The sequence below is a fragment of the Lichtheimia ornata genome (assembly GCF_029851405.1).
Source record: "Lichtheimia ornata isolate CBS 291.66 chromosome Unknown scaffold00040, whole genome shotgun sequence".
In the NCBI taxonomy this organism is placed as follows: Eukaryota; Fungi; Mucoromycota; class Mucoromycetes; order Mucorales; family Lichtheimiaceae; genus Lichtheimia; species Lichtheimia ornata.
This window is the reverse complement of record NW_026695360.1, coordinates 124392-145005: the sequence shown is the minus strand read 5'-3', so window position 1 is coordinate 145005 and position 20614 is coordinate 124392. Positions and strand designations below refer to the sequence as shown.

Here is a 20614-nt window from a genome sequence, read left to right as displayed (position 1 = left end):
GTATAAAGAGGAGGAAGAACAAGTTGTCGTTGGGAACACGGCTGAGCTTCTTCTTTATATAATGACCGCCACCATTACTTTTGTCCGTCACGGAAACACCGATGCCAATGTCGAACGTTGGTTGCAAGGACAAACAGGTAATGACTGCAATGCTGTTTAACAGGTCCACTTTTTAAACGTGATGGCTGAAATCGACCCTGCAGATACTGTGCTCAATGCCAAAGGACTCGAACAAGCTGAATTGGTTGGCAAACGTCTCTCGAATGAAGGGTTCGACATCATATACTGCAGCGACTTGGAGCGATGTAAACAGGTATTGTATAAAGGAGGAGGAGGAGGAGGAAAAGGAAAAGAAGAGAAGAGAAGGGGGAAAGAAAGTGATTAAATTCATAAGCTGAAGAGAGTATGGGAATAGACATTGAAACCCATCGGTCGGCACTATCCCACAACGCCTATTGAATATCGTCAAGTATTGAGGGAGAGAGGATTTGGCAGCTTATCCGGGAAGCCTCTTGCGTTCTTGAATAACGAGAGTATGCGACAACGTGTATCAGTGGACAAGCTCGTCGAGCAATCTGGTGGAGAAAGCGAAAACGAATTCGAGACACGTGTTATCCAAGCATATCACGACATTGTAAAAGGAACTGCTCCAGGGCAACGTGTCCTTGTTGTCACTCATGGGGGACCATTGCATATTTTGACCCAATATTGGATCGAGCATGCGGGTTTTAGCGTGCATCCGAGCATTTATGGCACACAAGGCTATCGGCATGGCAATACAGCTGTAACACGATTAAAGATTGAATCAGGGCAACCTCATGGTGGTGTCATTGAGCTTCTCAATTCAACATGTCACCTCGCCGAGCATCAACAATCGGGTAGATCTGTAGCTGTGTAATAAATAAAAGAATGATCCATTGCTATTGTGAAGCAATGATTGTGTTATGTGTGTTGTGCATTCAATTTACTAGCAAAGCGCTAATCTAAAAATATACATGAGCAGCTTCCCAATCTGGATTTAGAGTGGAAGTCCTGCCATGGTGAAACCCAAGAACCCTACAATAAATATGAAATTCCACGACGCATCAGTTTACAGGTTTTCCTCTTTTCCTTTTTGACCTTATACTCGTATGCTTTAATACTCTTGGCCCCTCTTTTACATATATCAATCCACAATGACAGTTGATACTCAAATCGAGAACAATACTATAACCACCACTGCTCCTGCTGATACAAAAGATGCTGCCGTCGCTGACACTACCATTGCTCCCTCGGTTCGTTCACAAAGCACGGCTTCCGATAAATCATGGGACGCACAATCAACAACAACAGAATCAGTAGAAACGGTTGAAACATCATCTGCTCAACCAACATTCGATCCTCAATCAGAACAACAACAACAACAACAACAACAACCAGCACGGCGAAGGGATCGAGGTCTTACCATCACACAAAAGGATGTACCATCCACAGAATCAAACCCCGAAGCACAGCAACAAGAGGATGACAAACTTGATGATCAAGAGAGTATCAATGACACCACCGATTGGGGTAAGTAATAAGCAATGAATACCAAGGAAAGGAAAATACATTGATTGACTCATGATGTTGGTATGGTACAGAATTCTGGTCTCGAGTGGTATCGGACTTTGCAAGCGTGAATAAGACCGAGCGACAAGTGCTATCCCTTCATATTCAACGAGGGATGCCACCCTCTTTACGCGGCATGATTTGGCAGCTGTTTGCAAACTCAAAGAATGTCACTTTGGAAGAAAAATACTTGCAACTTATCAATGAAGACTCAGTATACGAGAAAGCCATTGCTCGTGATCTCCCTCGTACCTTCCCAAATCATTCCTATTTTCAAAGCAAGGCCGGTCAGGAAGCGCTCTTTAATGTCGTAAAAGCCTATTCCTTGTACGACGCGGATGTCGGGTACTGCCAAGGTTTATCTTTTATTGCTGGTCCTTTACTATTAAATGTAAGTAAGCTGGTACTTGAAGAAAAAAGGAGGAATGATGCATGTGATGGGAAGGGGTAAAAGGATAACGGATGTTGAACAATGCGCTCTTTATTATGTAGATGCCAGAAGAGGAGGCGTTTTGTGTCCTTGTACAGCTCATGCAACGATATGATCTCCGCGGTCATTTTGCTCCACAACTTGATTTGCTTCACCAGCGACTATACCAGTTTGACGGCGTGCTCAACGATCATTTACCACACATCCATCGTCATTTTGAAAGCCAAGGCATTCGTTCTTCAATGTACGCTTCTCAATGGTTCATGACTCTCTTCGCCTACAAGTTTCCCCTTGACTTTGTATTCCGTATCTATGATATCCTTTTGGCAGAGGGCATCGAAGCTATCTACAGCTTTGGTTTAGCACTCATCCAAAAAAATCAATCCACCATTCTCAGCCTTGAATTCGACGCTTTGGTCAATTATCTCAAAAACGACATGCTGGATGTGTACAACAATGATGCAGCGGAACTTATTCGTGATGCATACCTCATCAAGATCTCACCAAAGCGATTTAATCGTCTTGCAAAAGAATATCGAGTTGAAGCAGCACGTGCAAATAGCGAAGCTGAAGCCATTGATACATTGAAAAAGCAAAACAAGGGATTATCGGAGACCGTTCGTAACCTCGAGAGCAGCATGACTGAGCTTAACCGAGAACATGCACAAATTGCGAACGAGTTGATAGAATCAAAGATGGATGTTGCTCGTATCAACGATGAAAATGATGCATTAAGGCAACAATCACAAGATCTTAAGCGTGCTTTGGAGACGTTACCAGGCGAGATAGAAGCCCGTGTCAAGGAAGAGATGGAAATCTTGGTGACCAAGAATGCAGCTTTAGTGCAACGCAATTCAGCTTTGGAAGATCAAATGGCTTATATGGAGAATATGGTGGCAGAGATGAAGGCAAAGTATGAAGAAAGCGAAAAAGATCGAGAGATACTACGCCAACGACTATCAGAATTGAAAAAGCTAGTTGAATGAATCAAGATCTAAAAACCCATATACAACATCATCCATCTATGTGCATATAATAATGTCCCCCGCAAATCCCTCATCTACCATAAACGGCTTGTCCGATTCCACCGAGTCAAACAACAAGAAACCTATCGCAAAAAAAGGTCTATAATCGAAAGGAACCTCTTCCATAAGCGGGTTGTCCGATTCCACCGAGTAAAATAGAGGAAACCTATCGCAAAAGTCCTCCACATACAAATAAAAAGGTTCTGGTCCCCTTGCCAAATTTCCTTCTCCCACGTTTCTTTTTCTTCCTTCCACCATGTTGGCCACTAGATTGCATCGTGCTCCACAATCCCTTCTCTCCATTGCAACCCGATCCGTCTCTCAGCGTTTTTATGCTGCTGCTGCCAGTGAGGAGAAGGTTGGTGTTGAACCCCCCACACGTTAACGCGTTCTTTTCAAAGAACAGCCTATTCATTATGGATGCGTCATATAGTTGAAGAAGACTGCATTGTATGATTTCCATGTTGAGCAAGGTGGCAAGATGGTCCCTTTTGCTGGTTACTCGATGCCTGTCCAATACAAGAACATGGGTCAGCTTGCATCTCATTTGCACACTCGTGAGAAGGCCTCCATCTTTGATGTGTCACACATGCTTCAAACTCGGTAAGGAAGAGGAAGAGGATGATTGGAGAAAAGGATAGGATACTGATCCATGAACGTGTGTCACTTAGTGTTGTTGGCAAGGATCGTAAAAAGTTCTTTGAAACCTTGGTTGTAGCTGATTTGCACCAACTTCCTGTTGGCCAAGGCACGCTCTCATTGTTCACCAACGAGCAAGGTGGTATTATCGATGACACCATTATTATGCAACAAGATGATTGCCTCTATGTCGTATCCAACGCCGCATGTGCTGACTCGGATCTTGCTCACATTCGCAAGCACCTTGCTGAGTTCCAAAACAAGGGTGGAGATGTTGATCTCCAAGTCATTGAGGATCATTCGTTGGTTGCCATCCAAGGTCCCAGTGCTGCTGCTGCTTTGCAAGAATTGGTTGGCAAGGATTTGAACGATTTCGGTTTCATGCACGGCAAGTTTATGGATCTTGCTGGTATCCCTTGCCATGTGGCTCGCTCTGGTTATACTGGTGAAGATGGTTTTGAGCTTTCTGTTCCTACTCCAGAAGTTGTCGACATCACCAAGAAACTCCTCGCATACCCTGGTGTTGAAATGGCTGGTCTTGGTGCTCGTGACAGCTTGCGTTTGGAAGCCGGCTTGTGCTTGTACGGCAATGATATCGATGCCACCACTACTCCTATTGAAGGTGGTTTGACATGGACTATTCGTAAGTGTTAACTTTTTGGGCTATTTAAGAAACCGATTCTTATTGTTTATGTATGACGATAATAGCCAAATCCCGCCGTGAAACTGGTGGTTTCTTGGGTGCTGATAAAATCTTGGCTCAAATCAAGGACAAGAGCCTCATCAAGCGTCGTCGTGTTGGTTTGATTGTACAAGGTGCACCTGCTCGTGAAGGTGCCGAGATCTTGGATAAGGAAGGCAATGTCATTGGCAACATCACCTCTGGATGCCCCTCTCCCTGCCTTAAGAAGAACATCGCTATCGGCTACGTTAAGAGTGGTTTCCAAAAGAAGGGCACTGAGCTCAGCGTCAAGGTTCGCAACAGAGTTCAAGATGCTGTTATCACCAAGATGCCTTTTGTTGAAGCCAAGTACCACAAGTAGATATCATTTCCCCATTAATCACCTTTTTTCTCCCATCCCACACCCGCTCGCTATACAACATGTCATCCTAAATCCCTTTAAAATCGTGCATCTTGAATATATCATCCAAAACCATTATTACGTGGTAATTGTAAATCTAAAGGGATATTTGTATCTATGGAAATGATGATGGTAAAGTCTACGTATCCATGGCAGCCAAAGAGGAGCTACCATTTTCAGTTTGACAACAACATGGTATTAAAGATATACCTGCCTCTGACTCTGCCATTGCTGAGTATAAGTGCACCATTTTACTGGGGCATATACCTAACGAAGCTATGCATTGCACTTGCCCCACGATTGGTTGCTACTGGCACAGGCTAGCAACTCACCATATCCTTAGCAACCTACTATTTTAAGGCCCCAGCGTAAAGTGATTGTGTTTTTGCTACCCCACATTCTCGCGTATATAGTTGTCGAATATGATCGTCATCCACGCTTCCCCCATGTTCCAATCCCCAACATCAGTCAACTAATACAATCTATACAAAACATTTACGGATTTATATATGTATATGCGAGGGGAAATGAAACAATGATGATGACTGATTAAAAGCGTTCTTTCATGCGTGCGGATACGGTTCGAAGAGAGGCGTAAACCTTGCCTGGTGGACTACCGAGAATAAGGCTACAAATGGCGTCACGAGCCACCTTGATGTTTTGGAAGGAGCCAAGAATATGGATTTTACTATGAAAGCAGACATATCAATATCTAGCCATGGTTGGATCCTTTCCCCCCACCAATACCAATACATACGTGTCAGCGAGCACAATACGAGTCTTGCTAGCATTTTCGATAGTGAATCTAGTCTTGCCGTCACGACCAGCGATACGACCAATTGCTCTTGCCAAATGATCACCATGAAGTGTCTTGACATCCTTGATCTCAAATGAATCCAAATATATATCATCCAAACGTAACAATGCCATAGCATCTTGTACTTCAAAGCCCAATGCGAATGCTCGAACGTAATCAGCACCCTTTTGTAAAGCACTTGGATCTTCAGTAGACTTGCATGTCTATTCCCCATTCATCCATGTCAGTGATTCCATTGCTGCTGCTATTGTTGTATGTGTATGTGTAAGCCTTACCCTTATTTCAACGGTTCGGCTCTTAATATTCATGCGCACTTGAAGCTTCATATGTTCGACGAGAGGTGTATAGATCTCCATCCAATGGCGTTTCAAAGGAGTCATACGATGTGGTGGAATGGGTATTCTGCGAATGCCTTTAGCAACCGTCTATGTGTAAAGTAAGTCAATACCATGCCATATCTTCTTCCCAATGTCGTTGTATATTTCTTACGTTAGCTTCTCCACCACTAACAGCAGCAAACTTAGGCTTGCTGATTGCTGAAGAGGAGGAGGATTCGTCCATGTCAACGTCTTCTTGCATGCTTTGTGTGGATAAAGTTGAGGAGTCAATGACAACGTCGTCCTTGTCTTGAACCAATTCTTTTCTTGTCTTTTTGGAAACTAGAGACGGTGCCTTGAAAGCGTCGATGGCTGACATTTTGGTGTTGTGGTCGGTCAAAAGGGAATGGAGATCAAGCACAAAGATAAAAGAAAAAAAAAGTTTTCGAGGCCGCTGGCGGCGGCGGCAAATCAACTCTTTCAGGCTGCTGCTCTTGTATTGGTACACACCACACCTCAGCGACCACCCATTTGCATGAGACATAAACCATGGATACCGTATTCTATCAGAGATTGTGTACATGTCTGATTCATATGGTATAATAAAAGTCCATTTATAAGAAATCATGTACATAAGCTGGGGGATCACCTCGCACTTGATCATAGACAATGACATGCTTTCTTATCTCCTTTCACTCATTTCCTTTTTGGCTATCTCTCTCATTGTCGACTACTTGCTCAATATGGGCACGCTATAATCATCAAAATCATTCACACTGGAGATCCCTGTATGTGACCTTGATCTCAGACCAGGGCATTGATACACGCTGTTGCCATGATACCACGCACCTTGGATACCACCTTTTGTAGTACGTGCAAATGCTCTTTTCCAGATTATGAATAGATACGTCCAATATTCAAGTTTAATTATCCAACAATATCCCATTGTAATGACAGCGCGAGAATAATGGTGTATCTAGTAGTGGATTTAGAGGGGGGTTGTAATATGAATCGATTGGCTTGTGGATTCCCAGCCCGCTGTTCTTTGTCGTGCTTCCTTGATCTTTTCCATTCCCCAATGTCCAACGACGACCGACCACGCATCACTAGAGAGCTTGTCTACCGAAACGTCTCCAGGTCACCCAACAAGGCCATGGACCATTTGGTGGAGGATGGCAAGTACTTGACACGTACCATGTACGTCGAGCGTGTCATTGACCTTTTGCAACAGACAAGTCCAAACGAATAGCTGAGGCGATCGAGAAGCTACGCAAAGAGATAAAGGCAGGCGATCTCGAACGTGACAAATTGAAAGCTTCCTTCAAGCTGGAACGACAAGATCTCAGTCTACAACTGGAAGCGCTTATTAAACAGAATACGGTAAAGCATACACACACACGCACACGCTACGTACCTTGATAGTATCTAATACTGAATGCTTACAGGAAGCCAAGGAACGTGCAGTATACCATATGAATCAATACAATGATGCAGCATCAAAGCTACAACTTATCAAGGAGGAGCACGCGTCTATAGCAGTAAATATCCCGTCGAATGGGGGCATATGCATTGATGATTGACATTTGATCTTTATAGGACAAGTTGCGACGCACCATTCAAGATTTACGGGATGAAAATGGCCAATTGAATGACCAGCTCATCAACACCCAACGACAATATGAAGCGACTCGAGATCGATTGACACAAGTGGAGGATCAAATGCAATATGAAATGCAGAGGCTGCAAACTGAACTTGATTGCTTGAAGCAGATCGTAAGTGATGATTGTTCACCAGGGAGACAATGAGCTGATGAATAGAAATAGAATGAGCATCATGAACAATCAAACAAGGAATACAAACAACACCTTGAAGCGCTCTTTGCTGAAGATCAACCAATGGATGACAAAGAATTCGATGCACAATTTATGGCTGAGTTGGATGATCAATGCAAACGTGAGTGTATGAATGAAAGCATAGACTTCTTCCCAGTATGCTAAATGAATCTTGTTTATAGAACAAGCCAAGGTCATTGAGCAGCTTGAAAAGAAGAACATCGACATGTCAAATGCACTTGATCAATACAAACAAAGATACCCTGATTTGGCAAAGCTCGACGAGGAACAACATCGAATCGACCGTGAATTGAAAGAGGCTGAGCGGATACGACAACAAAATGTGGAGCTCAAAGTAGAGAATGATCAACTGAAAGCACAGGCTGCAGCATGGTAAGTTGTGTTACACTTCTTGTTGTTGATCAAGGTATACTGAATAAGCCTTTTTTAGGACAAAATACTTAGAATCTGAGAGCATCGATAAATACAGCAGCCCCCAGGAAATTGTGTTCAAGCTATCCACTGGCAGAGCTGCTATGCGGGAAGCCGAGATACGGGCTGAGAAACTCGAGCGGGAACTCGAGGAAAGGAATGCACGGGAAGAGGAGCAAACAAAGATGGTAAGTAAGAGTGTATGAGGCGACGTAGTTTTGTAGTTGTTTAACCCACATTGATTTTAGTTGGAGGATCTCAAAATCAAGCTTGCCGAATCCGAACAAGCAAGGAAACGAGATATGCTGGAGAATGAGTCATTATCCAAGGATAAGAAAATGTTGGAGATACATCGTGATCTTTTGGAGCATCAGCTGACGGTAAATTCGAAGGCATAGGATGGAAGTTTGGAATGATACTCATGGATGATTATAGGTTATATCCAAAGTTGAGGAAGCCAATGCATCTACCTCTGATAGTAACGATTTCCCATTGACTCAGCGATTGGCCGAGCTTGAAACACTACTCAAAGAACACCAACAAGAATTATCATCGACTCGAGCGCAGCTTGCCGAAGCCAAAGCATCCATCTTTAACGGTCGCATTTTGGAACTCAAGTCTAATCCAGCTTCTATGGAGCAACATGTACGCCAAGAGCAGCTTGAAAATCTACGACTTGAGAATCGTCAACTCTTGAAGGAGCTCTTTGAGAAAGACAATGGCCAACAACAACAACAGCCATTAAGCGGTGACAACGAGGAGGCAGCCGAGCAACGTATTACGGTCCCAAAGAGCACCATTGAGAATTTGCAGACTGAGGCAAAGGCATTATCAGCAAAGATAGCAAGCAAAGAAAAGCGTATTCTTCGTTTACAACAGGTAAATGAGTAGTGAGGATGAGGATAAATGATGGTGGATGAATTAATGTTTGAAACATGATAGGTGTTTGCGACCAAGTTTGAAGAGATTGATCATGTGATTCAAAGTTTGCTTGGATACAGCATGGATTTCCGATCAGATGGCACGGTTCGAGTGTGTTCAACGTCTGTGCATGAATCAGAGCTCGTATTTCTATTCAAGTCCGGAGCAAATGACGAGGTTAACTTTCGGATTGTTGGCAGCATGAAAGATGAGTACATGCAACGACTACAGGGGACGTACGACACTTTTGTACATGAGCAACACAACATACCAGCATTCTTGAGCTCTGTGACATTAGAATTGATGAACAGGTAAGTGAAAAGAAGGAGGTTTTATCGGCCCGTTTTTTTCTGATATACCCCGGATAGTGTCGGAGAAGACCAAGGATATGGGTACGAATCACAAGAAGAGAGCAATGAAGACGACTACTATTACGAAGAGAATCATGACATGGAGGCGCCGGGCAATACTGAAGACGATGCGATTATGATAGATGATTGAAATCCATGTAGCAGATAAAGACCATAAATGTACATGACACGCGTCCATCTAGCTATTCCCAATCATTTTGCTGTGTGCTGGGCTTTTTCAAATTCTGCTATCCGCCCCAACATGATTGGGCCTCTCTTCTTTTGCCTTCTTCAGTTTTCCCTTTCCACTTCCTCTACTTGAAAGCAGTTTCTTACAATGACTACAGCTACAAACGATTGGAACATTGACGACACAGCTCATGACCTGCTCAATGAAGCCATTGCGAGCAATTATCGATCACAGCGGCTCGACGAACCATTGAGTCTCAGCAACGAAGAATCGACTCCTAAGACAACGACGAAGCGCAAGTCTTCAAGAACGACCAATGAAAGTAAGTTTTATTCTATGAAGGATAGGGCTTCATGCTAATGTTGAATGATAGGTTTATCATCAGCTTCGTCTGGAGAGAAAAGAGGGCTTGATAAAACAGGTGAGTTCAAGTTGGATTAATAATAAAATGCGAGTACCAATGAATGACAAATCAAAAGATGATGCTGAGAGCCGCAGCAAGTCAGCACCTAAACGAGCAGGACGTAAACCTTTGGAGAAGACACAACCATCGGTATGCAATAAATAGGAAAAGGAGGCGCAGTGGATACTCATGTAACCTAATACGTCTCTATAAAAAAGGATGCTCCACTTGATCCCAAACAAAAACGCAAAGAGCAGAATCGAGCAGCACAACGAGCCTTCCGAGAGCGTAAAGAGAGGCATGTACAAGAGCTACAAGATCGTATTCGCGAGCTCGAAGAAGAGAATGCAGCACATGGCACCCTTGTTCAAGAGAATGAGAAGCTCAAGGAGCAAATCAAAAAGTTGAAAGAGGAGAACTACGCACTCAAAGGAACACCATTCACATTCGAATATCCGCCAAAGACAATCTCACATGAAGAAGAATACCGCAGCAGTGGGAATAGTAGCAGCAACAGCAGCTGTGGCAGCTTAAGTGTGGGAGGAGAGAAGATGACCGGAAGCAGTAACAGCAGCATCAACAGTGGGGAGTCACCTGCCCTTGCATCTGATACGAGCCCTGAAGTCGAAGAACAAACCCCACAAGATTTGGGTGCCAGCGTCCAATCTTTCAACATTGAAGACATCTTTTTCCCTTCCAGTAACCATGACATGAACTTTTTCAACCCTACGTCTTCAGCTGACATGACAACCAATGCATCAATCAATGTACTTGATAACAGCAATCTCACCGATCATGCCGCCGCCGCTACTGTTACTCCCGCCACAACAACCACCACCACCGCCACAGCAACAGCAACAACAACAACCAACCTTCCTGATACAACCAAAAATGATCTCGTATTCACCGATTATCGTATACCGCCATCTTCAGACAACTTTCTTTTCCAAAACGATTTACCGCCTTTATTCGGTGAAGAATTTGATCTCTTTGGTCTCACAGCTCCTGCACCTTACACCAATAATGAGATGGATCCAAGCTTATTCGCTAACCAGCAATCCATATTACAACAAACTTCCATTCTTCAACAACAGCAGCAGCAACAATCACAGCAACCACAACACCACCAGCAGCAGGCAACAACACACCAACCATGCGATCTGGGACCGCTTGTGCAAACTTTACAACAAGACAAATATGGACAACCCAAGGCCACTGAGATTGATCAACGGCTTAAGGATTATTGCCCTGATTTCGATTTGGAGAACTTGTGTGTTCAGCTCAAAGAAAAGGCAAAGTGTACAGAGACGGTGCTCACGCCCAAAGAAATGAGCAACATCATCACCTATGTGGAACACAAGCATCACGAGAAGCAATCCCTATAGTGCATTCGATTTCTCTCTTTTTGTTCTTTTGTAGTATTTTCTTTTTCATGTTATAAAGTCCAATCATCGTATCATGTAAATGTTTGTTGTGTGATATAGGTTTGCAATTTCCGTTGAACAAGCAACAGAAAAGACAAAGCATAAAATATATATATTTGATGGGTTCTTTGTCAAAGGAGAATGAATGTGGTTGGTGATAAAAGGAATGGAACAAAATGAAAGGATGGGAGAGCAAAGGTGCGCCAATGACAAAGAACAAGAAAAAGAAATAACATTGTGCTTGGGTGTATTGTCGTATGTGGGTTGTGGTTTGTGCAATAAAAGTGTTGGTTCGTTCGTCTGGTCGTTCGTCATCATATAGATAGGGAAGAGACTGCATGTAGATATATATATAAAAGTGGTCGTTTGGTTGATTGATGTTGATTGATATATGTAGTTATTTCGTTGTTGAACATTGCTGAAAGGAAGGACGTGATTGTAATCATTGTTGGTAATGTTGTGGTACGCAAGGCATCTTAATAGATGGCACCCTAATCAATGTCTTTAGTTAAATTTGTGTCACATGACCATGATATCTGATTGCAACGCTTACCTTGACAATGATAGGTGGTTCCTGAGTGTTGGGGCGAGAGATCTCTGCAAGCTCACGGCCGGCCTAAACAAGATAAGATTAGCTCATTGAAAATGACCACAAGGTAATAAACAACTTACACTCCAAGTAGCGCCGTCCATTAGTCTAGTCAATGACAACTTGTTACGGTTCAATCGCAAGGCGTCACGCACGCGTTCCGCCACAATGTCCAAGTATGCAGTGGTCAAGGCACGCCATTCGACCACAACTGGATCATCCATTTCAAACAAAGGTGCAACTTCAATCTTGGGTTGACCTGGAAGAAGCGAGTTTTTGTGATAGCTTTCAATGCCACGATCATGCTCCTTAGGCTTGAGTGAAATAAAACCAGTATCCATCAAAAGACCACCTACACATACATACACACACACATAAATCAGCCTTTGATTCCCATCATTTGAAATGATATCTAAAAACCTTACCATTACGGAAGTTTGCCAATGGCGTCAACAGCTCTGTACCTTCGATGGTAGCACCCAAAAGGCGTTCCATAGGCTCAATGAGTGAATAGACAAGCCATTGCGACATCAAGTGGAACGGCACATAGTGATCGGTTGAATCATTGCTATTGTATTGGATGGCACCACATGGGAAAACATCACCATAGCCTGGGATCCCGCCCTTGCCACTGGGACGCTCAGCCACAAACAGCTCACCCATGCATTGCACAACAGGCCATAGGGTTTCCAAGAGAATCAAAGCACCTTTCTTCGTCTTGATGGTAGATGAATGCTCAAGAAGGTAGTCTAAAAACTTTTTTTAGAGCGCCGTTTCCCATTGGTAGTGCTAACCTAACCCAATACACACGCCTCCACTTTTTTTTCCCCATGATCCTTTTACGTGTACGTACCCATAAGGTTCCCTGGTCGTGGAACAGGACCAGTCTTTTGGAAATAATCAGCATGCTCCTGTAGTACCTTGCCAAGGTTTCGCAAGATATCTAAACGATCTTCAAGACCAATCAGGACGTTCCGCTCGTGGTCGACTTGGAATCCTTGTTCGAGAGTATCCAACGAGAGATTGATCAATGCCTCAGCTACATCATCATCAATAAGGATATCCATTTTCCAATCACTAAACACACAACTTACAGTCAACTCGATGAGGCTGATTCACGTCACTCGAAAATGCACCGGCTGTGAAAAGTTCCAGCACTGCAACAGCAACACCTTCGGCACGTTTGTAAGTTCTTCCTGTGGCATTCTCGCGATAAGACCACACATGATCCGCATCGGTATCCATCAACACTGCAACCACAAACAAGTCCAGAACCCGCCTGGTCTTTTCAGTTGCATCAAACCCAAGGCTCGACCAAGAGTTAAGAAGGTGTTGAATACGAGGACGGCCGCTGACATCAAAATGACGCCAAATACCGTGAACAGGCACAGCTGATGGCTCGTCGTAATCGCGCTTGATTAGTGAAACGACAAATTGAACAACATCCTGTAGCTTTGACGGATCGACATCAAAATGTTGGAGGCGGTTGCGAATGCCGGCTTCTTGTACTCTGAAACATCGCTCACGCACTGCACGCAGGCTGAGCAAATAGTCGTCTGGCGTAGGCACCATCGTACAATTAATATATTACGGCAACAAGGCGAGGTTGACGAAGATTGGTAAAACGAGAGAGTGGAAATAGTACAAAGCCGAAAGGGAATTGGCGAGTATGAATATGAGTGTAAATAGTAAAAAGAGAAAAAAGAGAACCACGCAACCCAAGCAAAATGAAAGGGGAAGGAGGAAAAAAGGGTAAGGGTGATGAAAAAAGAGGTGTTTTGGATAAAAGAGAAAGAAAGAGAGAAAAAAAAGAGAATGCGAACAGTGCGCAAAGATATAATCAAGTTGCTTGCTTGCTCAAGGTAACCTTTCAGTTTAATGGATGTGTCCCCATTTTTGGTACGATCGACAAAAGCAACAGGTCCACAAAAGGAGAAGATCGACAATCAAGTGCCTGTCCGACTTGCAATCTCACTCATATGGCTCCGATTCATTATAATATTAACATACGTTCATGTCTTTGAAAGACACATTCAATAAGATTCCATTGTCCTTTTATTAAAGAATACAAATCAATCGATGAGATGATGATAATGAGCTTGTTTATCTTGAATTAACATTGACGCACAATGGGTACACGACGTGATCATCTTCTCAGAGTACCAATTGTATCATATAAATACAATAAATCTCGCCACTTTTTTCTGTCAAGGGCGGGTTTCTTGTTTTACGTGGTCCAAGCTGCATAGTACATAAGAGTTTGACTTTGCAGTCTGGTTTTTTTAGTGTCGGGGCCATGGCTGGGATGAATTATCTAGAAACACAACAAACGGATTCCTTATTCCTTGCAACACAACATCAGCTTGCATATGTCAAAGGCACGATGTCTTCTCCCTCACCTTGCTGTGTTGTGTGCCAAATCAAATGTGTCACACCAACACCGATAATCATTGCAACTTACTCGTAAGGGATGATCGGCCGCTCATCATGTGTAGACTCGTGGGTCATCGCCCCTTCTTTTTTCCATTAGAACCATGCCCATGGTCCCGCGTGCGTGCTCTTCAGCAATAATGCAATGTGTTGCTTGACAACTATTATTTGCTCCGGTTCAATATAGCCGATGCTCTAGGTATACACTCTTGGATCACGTTGCACGTGTCATATAGCTGGATAAATTAGAATAGTCTCTTGGTTGCATTATTATTATAGATGTGCCATCGTACTTCTTTGAAAAAGACATGGCTCATTGTATGTGGTGGATGTGGATGATGTGGATGGATGCATTATCATGATGATTGTCCGATGTAACGGAGAAAGGAACATCCACCTCAAATAAAGTGTGTCTCCACATTTCCCACACTTGCTGCTATCTCTCTTTCTCTTTTTACCCCAATGTCCACTATCCCCAAGATTGCAAAGGTTGCTCCTCAGTCATCCGCCCTCTTCATTTGCGACATTCAAGAGCGTTTCAAGGGTGTCATTTGGCAGTACCCCTCTGTCATTACCGTTGCAAACAAAATGGTAACCAAGGCACCAACGAATACACTTGTTTATGTATGTATACCAATGGATTTATTGTATAGATCAAGGCAAGCAAGATCTTGGATATCCCTGTTGTTGTCACGGAGCAATACCCAAAAGGTGAGTGAGCGTACAGCACTCTACGTTGTCATGGAGACGAAAAGGTACTAAGCAACAACGAACGCGTGCGTTATGTAATACAGCCTTTGGTCCCACGGTTCAAGAACTTGATGTCTCGGATGCTGTTGTGAATCGGGATAAGACCAAGTTTAGCATGTATATCCCTGAAGTGGCCAATGCCTTGAAGGAACGCAACACCAAATCAGTTATTCTTGTTGGCATTGAAGTGAGTTAGATGGAGGGGGGTATATGTATGCGTTTCTATGGTCCGACATATGCCTTACTAATGCCGATTATAGAGCCATGTTTGCGTACTTCAAACTGCCCTGGATCTCTTGGAAAACAACTATGACGTGCATGTACTCGCAGATGGCGTTTCTTCTCAAAATCATTCTGAAATCAACGTTGCCATTGCTGTAAGTTGGATAAAGAAGGCTTTATTCATCGTGATGATGATGCTTATTGTGGATGTTTATAAATAGCGTATGCGTTCTGCTGGTGCAACTGTTACTACATCCGAGTCTATGCTATTCCAGCTTTGTCAAGATGCCAAACACGAGAAATTCAAGGCCATTAGTGGTCTTGTCAAGGAATACATGGAAGCAACCAAAGTTAACCAAATCCTTCAAAAGGTTTCTAGTGGCATGGCCAACCTTTAAGCAACCCATCTCCAACAACAATAAAACATCAATCTTTTTCCATGAAAATCAAATGCACTGCTTTTAATCATGATTCAAAGCTCTTTGCCCAAAAGTTTGTCTCTTTTTGTATGGAGGAACGCGGTTGACTACGCGATTTGGTGATCCATCGCCATGATGCCTTGAATCCAGGATAAAGTAACCCAATGTTCAACTTCCACCACGTGCGATTGTATTCCATTTGTCGTTCGTATGCCTTGTTCAAAAAGTCCTTGTAAAACACTGACATGGCTTCTGCTGTCACTTGTTCTCCGTTTTGTCGTACTACAAATTCGATCCGTCAATATCTACCATACCATTCCCCCATCCCCTATAGCTTGATAAAAGATAATCCTTACATTTCTCTTCATACTCTGCTTTTGCTTCAGTAAACATGGTATTGTTCTTCCTCCAAAAGCTTTGATTGTATTCGTCGACTCGTTGCTGTTGTAACCGCCATTCTTTCTCCTATCCATATCGTCAATATGACCATACATGACAACATGGATCCTTGAATGCTATATACCTCTTGTGTTTCGTCTGGTGGAACGTAGTATCGTACAGGTCGTAAGTTGGTGACTGGATCAGGCGTCCCAATCATGTCAGCGGCAACCGGTTGAAGAAGTTGCTGGGATTTCGCATGTGTGCTGTTGTGTCGTGTCAATGGTTGGCGAAGGTGAATTAAACGTTGACAACGGAGCATGTTGTTATAGAGGTATATATGTGTATGGCGTTGTGGTGTGGTGTATGGTGGTGTTGGTGGTGGCAAACGTTGTGGTCAGTGGCGAGAAGAAAACAAATTCCGTCGTCACCCCCCACCTTGGTTAGAGCACTCTCAGGAATTCCACTTGAATCACACGACTGCCCTCTCAACCCCACTTGCCTATCTAGAATTTATTAACATCCCATCAATCTACATATCCAATCCAATTTGTCATGTACAATGCAACCTTTATTCCAATTTTACTCTTCCATACTATCCTTGTTTCCCTACAATAAAAACATTAGAACACGATTCTGCAAAGTAGTCATTGATGATTCACTACTTACATAGTTAAGATAGTCTGGGGTCTCGCATGCTTCATATTCGTCAATAAGGTCCTGGACAACGTGTCGAGAATCATCAAACTCTTCTAAACCTTCGGCAAACATGGGGTGCTTTCGATATTGTTCCAAGAATGCATTTCTTTTCCGGAATCGATCGTATTGGTCACACGTTCGTTTGAAGAGCTATGACATTAGTTAGCAGCTACTCTACACAAATCCCTAAGTACGTCACTTACCGATGCTATGCTGGTATGATTGGCAAGCATTAGGCCGCTGACACGATGTGGAGTTTGAACGTAAGGTGATTTCTTTGACAGTGCTACTTGAATACTTGCAGGGCCCCATGGAATGAATTGTGCTAATCGCCTCTCTCGAATACGCAACAATGATTTGTGCACCTAATCACGTTGCATCAATTTTCTTATCCTTTGATCCTTTGATATACCTATGACTTACATCTGTTGGGTCCACTTCTCCTTGTATAATATCGAGCACCGAAATATAGCAACTGCGTCGTGAAGGCATTGTTGACACCATTCGATTTTTAGGTTGTAGTAATCGTCGCATGACATCCAATACTGTTGTTTTCCTGATAATTTTGGCCTACATGACAATGTCAACGATACACATCTCTTATCTCAACTCCATCCATAATGATAGCCCACCTTTTCTACTTGTTCGCTTGAGAAGGGAGTATATGCAGTGGTCAAGAAATGGCATCGTGGTGTTGGTATAAGCGAGGAGACAATGCCGACAAGGTCATTATTCATGTATCCTGGATAGCGAAGTGTTGTAGTGCTTGCTGACATGACAGTAGACACCTATACACCATTCATGAATTGCTGCCTCTCGTATTAAAGATGAATGCTTACCAGCTGATTTGTCTGCTCAAAGTTGGGAGTAGCTGTATGCAATCGATCCGTGGCAATGCGTGCTAACGCTGCGTTATCCAGAACCACCTGTAACATCCATGGTTATTTCCTATCCACCCAAAATCATCCAAAACATACCACACTATCAGCGTTGCAGGTCAATCGTTTTAAGGTCAACATGCTGTTATATGGCTGCACCACGATATCCGACACTTCTTCAGAGTTGGGGAACACCGAGTAGGTTTGGATCAACTTTTTGGGATAGCGATCATTGAGTCGTTCGAGAAGAAAAGAGCCCAATCCACTTCCTGTGCCTCCAGCGATCGAATGAAGAAGCATAAAACCCTATTACATTGGATCATCAGCTATGCATCCTCTTTCCCCATCTTTATCACATGCGCTTACCTCTAATGAATCACTCCCATCCGCTTCACGATCCACCATATCGATGATGTCTTCATAGACCTTTTCTCCTTGAGAGTAACCATAGGCCCAAATGTTGCCTGCACCACCGCCTTCGTTGGATACCAAAATGTTCTCAGGGTTGTATAGATTGGCAAATGGAGAATCACGGATGTTGTTGATAACCTGTCAAAGTACGTTGAATATGCATGTGCGTAACGCACGTCCCACCCATTCCTTACTCGTGGCTCAAGGTCTAGCAGGATAGCACGAGGGATATAGTGCTCGTCGTCAGCCTACACTCGTCGTCAGTATCAAAACACTCAATGTATACGCATTCCTTACCTGATAAAAGAAGACGTCTTTCCGATCACCACCTTCGGTAGCAAAGTCCTCCAATGTGCCATCGCTGCTAATGCCATGCTCAGTACAGATCTGCTTCCAGAATTCACTACCAACTACAAGGAGCCCTTTAATCCACAAGCACCAGCACATTGTATAGCTAGTATTCCTTACTCTGATTTCCACATTGACCGGCTTGTAAAGTGATAATTTCGCGAGGCATGTTGAATAAAAGGGAAAGGGGGGTACAAGATAGAAACGGAAATTCCAAGCGCGTCTGTATCCAATACTACGCGCTAATCATGCTATTCACGTCGGCGTATCATACCAACGCCACAACATCACTCTATACATTTACAAGGACAAAGGTAATCTGTATTGATTTCTAAGAGATCAGGATGATATGGAGCAAAAGCTAGATGCGAGTGGGATGCAAAGGTGTTCTTTTAAAAAGTGTAACGTCTATAAAGTGATAACTAAGAGGATTCCTTTTCACGAAGGTTGTGCTGATAGTCATGGAGTCGCAATAAATTTCGTTCTAGCATAGCAACGGTAACCTTGCCAACCGATGGCACAAAAATGGATGCACGTGATTTGACATCATCCTCAAAGTTGGCGCATGATGAAAAGTTAATAGCAACCACGCCATCCTTCAACAAAGAAGTAGGCAACTTGTACTTGGGAGTGGGCACACCAGTAATAACAACATCAGACTTTGGAACAACATCTTCCAATTTCTCATCAATGTCTTCAACCTTGTGAGCCTTCAGCTTGATACCAGAGCCACGAGTAAACAATTGGATGCCATTCACGTCCACAGAGTACACCTTGGCACCATCATTGGAAAGCATGGCAGCAAGAGGACGACCCACAATCTCACTACGATTGATGACTGTAATGGTACGACCATACAAACGATTGCCGTAGGGTAAAACAGAGTTGTATACGCCAATGTATTCGAGGATCTACAAGTACACATTGATGCTGTCAGATTATTATTGTATTACAAATGCCGCTGTTGCAACGTTACCTTGACAACAGCAAGGGGAGTGCATGGGATGATACACTTCATGGTTTCCTCCTCATCCATATAACGGACATTGTGGTATACGTTGTGCACAAACTTGTGGCAAAGACCTTCTACATCCTTGAGCTCGCTAACACAGTTTTGAAGATACGCATCCTAAACACACGCTCTATCAGCTATTCACGCAACATGATGATAAACGCCCATGCAATAGTATACCTGCTTTCCACCAAAAACGGGATAATAGACCATGATACCGTTAACGTCCTTGTCTTCGTTGGCTTCGGTGATCTTTTCTTCCAAGTCCTGCTTGTCGACTTTACGCAGCTCAAACGCGACACCAGTTTCGGCACATGTCTTGGCGGTCCATTCAGCGTACTTTTTAGCTGCAGGATCTTCGTTGGCAAGGAAGCCAACGAGTTTGGGGCAAATCTGACGCTCTTGGATATCCTTGTGGATTTGATCTCTGAAAGAACAAAGAACGTATGGTTTGGTTTGACACATCCTTCTTCGACCCACACACAAACACTAATAGGCTGGAATAGGTGATTCGGATGCTTTACCTGAACGAGGCAGATACACGGGAAGCAAGCACTGTTTTGCAAGAAGTAGACATGATACGTTTACTGCTTTGGAAGAGGTGAAAGAAAATCTTTTTTTCGGCAACCACAATGCTTGTGGATGCCTAATCTAGAGAGATCCCCAGTCACGGCATCTACCTGCATGACGAGCCAATGGTCATATTCCGACGTCCGGGGTATATTAAGTCAACCCCTTCGCCGCCTAACATTTCAACAAAGGCCATCATCTTGGCCAAGGTAAAGTAGGTATCAATGATGAATCAATGCATTCACGTGTTACACTGCAATGATCCATGAATAAGCTTTCAATAGGATTCGAATGACAAATACTTGGGTGGTGTAACGACATCATTAGTCAACCACGAAGTACGACAACGAATTGGAAAAGAGGAGTAAAAATCATGGCATCAAGGAGGATGATTATCACTTTATCTTATAAAGACCGCTAAAATAGATACGAGATAGGCATTGAATACAATGAAC

General features: G+C 43.3%; 11 protein-coding genes across 11 annotated transcripts; 6 read left to right on the top strand and 5 right to left on the bottom strand.

The window, feature by feature from the left end:
• Positions 1 to 61: 61 nt before the first annotated feature.
• O0I10_007930 (uncharacterized protein) lies at positions 62 to 898 on the top strand (the record flags this gene model as incomplete). The annotated part of the gene is made up of 3 exons (XM_058487940.1): positions 62 to 137; positions 204 to 313; positions 416 to 898. 3 exons carry the CDS (start codon positions 62 to 64, stop codon positions 896 to 898), a joined length of 669 nt encoding a protein of 222 aa, XP_058341278.1.
• A 277-nt stretch (positions 899 to 1175) lies between these two features.
• O0I10_007929 (uncharacterized protein) lies at positions 1176 to 3006 on the top strand (the record flags this gene model as incomplete). Its single annotated transcript, XM_058487939.1, has 3 exons — positions 1176 to 1551; positions 1623 to 1981; positions 2083 to 3006. 3 exons carry the CDS (start codon positions 1176 to 1178, stop codon positions 3004 to 3006), a joined length of 1659 nt encoding a protein of 552 aa, XP_058341277.1.
• Positions 3007 to 3301: 295 nt separating this feature from the next.
• O0I10_007928 (glycine cleavage system T protein) lies at positions 3302 to 4727 on the top strand (the record flags this gene model as incomplete). Its single annotated transcript, XM_058487938.1, has 4 exons — positions 3302 to 3403; positions 3479 to 3648; positions 3717 to 4327; positions 4393 to 4727. 4 exons carry the CDS (start codon positions 3302 to 3304, stop codon positions 4725 to 4727), a joined length of 1218 nt encoding a protein of 405 aa, XP_058341276.1.
• A 588-nt stretch (positions 4728 to 5315) lies between these two features.
• Positions 5316 to 6279, bottom strand: O0I10_007927 (universal archaeal KH domain-containing protein; the record flags this gene model as incomplete). Its single annotated transcript, XM_058487937.1, has 4 exons — positions 5316 to 5454; positions 5524 to 5786; positions 5859 to 6008; positions 6073 to 6279. 4 exons carry the CDS (start codon positions 6277 to 6279, stop codon positions 5316 to 5318), a joined length of 759 nt encoding a protein of 252 aa, XP_058341275.1.
• A 699-nt stretch (positions 6280 to 6978) lies between these two features.
• On the top strand, positions 6979 to 9587 carry O0I10_007926 (uncharacterized protein; the record flags this gene model as incomplete). Its single annotated transcript, XM_058487936.1, has 11 exons — positions 6979 to 7090; positions 7132 to 7280; positions 7346 to 7438; positions 7497 to 7673; positions 7725 to 7854; positions 7916 to 8126; positions 8185 to 8353; positions 8414 to 8545; positions 8601 to 9044; positions 9108 to 9397; positions 9455 to 9587. 11 exons carry the CDS (start codon positions 6979 to 6981, stop codon positions 9585 to 9587), a joined length of 2040 nt encoding a protein of 679 aa, XP_058341274.1.
• Positions 9588 to 9773: 186 nt separating this feature from the next.
• On the top strand, positions 9774 to 11414 carry O0I10_007925 (uncharacterized protein; the record flags this gene model as incomplete). The annotated part of the gene is made up of 4 exons (XM_058487935.1): positions 9774 to 9948; positions 10000 to 10047; positions 10106 to 10179; positions 10248 to 11414. The coding sequence occupies 4 exons, from the start codon at positions 9774 to 9776 to the stop codon at positions 11412 to 11414; spliced, it is 1464 nt and encodes a 487-aa protein (XP_058341273.1).
• Positions 11415 to 11929: 515 nt separating this feature from the next.
• On the bottom strand, positions 11930 to 13614 carry O0I10_007924 (uncharacterized protein; the record flags this gene model as incomplete). Its single annotated transcript, XM_058487934.1, has 6 exons — positions 11930 to 11944; positions 12007 to 12069; positions 12126 to 12394; positions 12468 to 12791; positions 12896 to 13081; positions 13137 to 13614. The coding sequence occupies 6 exons, from the start codon at positions 13612 to 13614 to the stop codon at positions 11930 to 11932; spliced, it is 1335 nt and encodes a 444-aa protein (XP_058341272.1).
• A 1320-nt stretch (positions 13615 to 14934) lies between these two features.
• O0I10_007923 (uncharacterized protein) lies at positions 14935 to 15842 on the top strand (the record flags this gene model as incomplete). The annotated part of the gene is made up of 5 exons (XM_058487933.1): positions 14935 to 15063; positions 15126 to 15183; positions 15267 to 15409; positions 15483 to 15599; positions 15666 to 15842. The coding sequence occupies 5 exons, from the start codon at positions 14935 to 14937 to the stop codon at positions 15840 to 15842; spliced, it is 624 nt and encodes a 207-aa protein (XP_058341271.1).
• Positions 15843 to 15909: 67 nt separating this feature from the next.
• Positions 15910 to 16563, bottom strand: O0I10_007922 (uncharacterized protein; the record flags this gene model as incomplete). The annotated part of the gene is made up of 3 exons (XM_058487932.1): positions 15910 to 16145; positions 16220 to 16328; positions 16387 to 16563. 3 exons carry the CDS (start codon positions 16561 to 16563, stop codon positions 15910 to 15912), a joined length of 522 nt encoding a protein of 173 aa, XP_058341270.1.
• Positions 16564 to 16823: 260 nt separating this feature from the next.
• Positions 16824 to 18746, bottom strand: O0I10_007921 (tubulin gamma chain; the record flags this gene model as incomplete). The annotated part of the gene is made up of 11 exons (XM_058487931.1): positions 16824 to 16850; positions 16911 to 17090; positions 17144 to 17305; positions 17364 to 17510; positions 17573 to 17728; positions 17780 to 17866; positions 17918 to 18124; positions 18185 to 18367; positions 18424 to 18477; positions 18527 to 18639; positions 18698 to 18746. 11 exons carry the CDS (start codon positions 18744 to 18746, stop codon positions 16824 to 16826), a joined length of 1365 nt encoding a protein of 454 aa, XP_058341269.1.
• A 253-nt stretch (positions 18747 to 18999) lies between these two features.
• O0I10_007920 (uncharacterized protein) lies at positions 19000 to 20166 on the bottom strand (the record flags this gene model as incomplete). Its single annotated transcript, XM_058487930.1, has 4 exons — positions 19000 to 19488; positions 19554 to 19706; positions 19770 to 20016; positions 20114 to 20166. 4 exons carry the CDS (start codon positions 20164 to 20166, stop codon positions 19000 to 19002), a joined length of 942 nt encoding a protein of 313 aa, XP_058341268.1.
• Between the last annotated feature and the right edge of the window lie 448 nt (positions 20167 to 20614).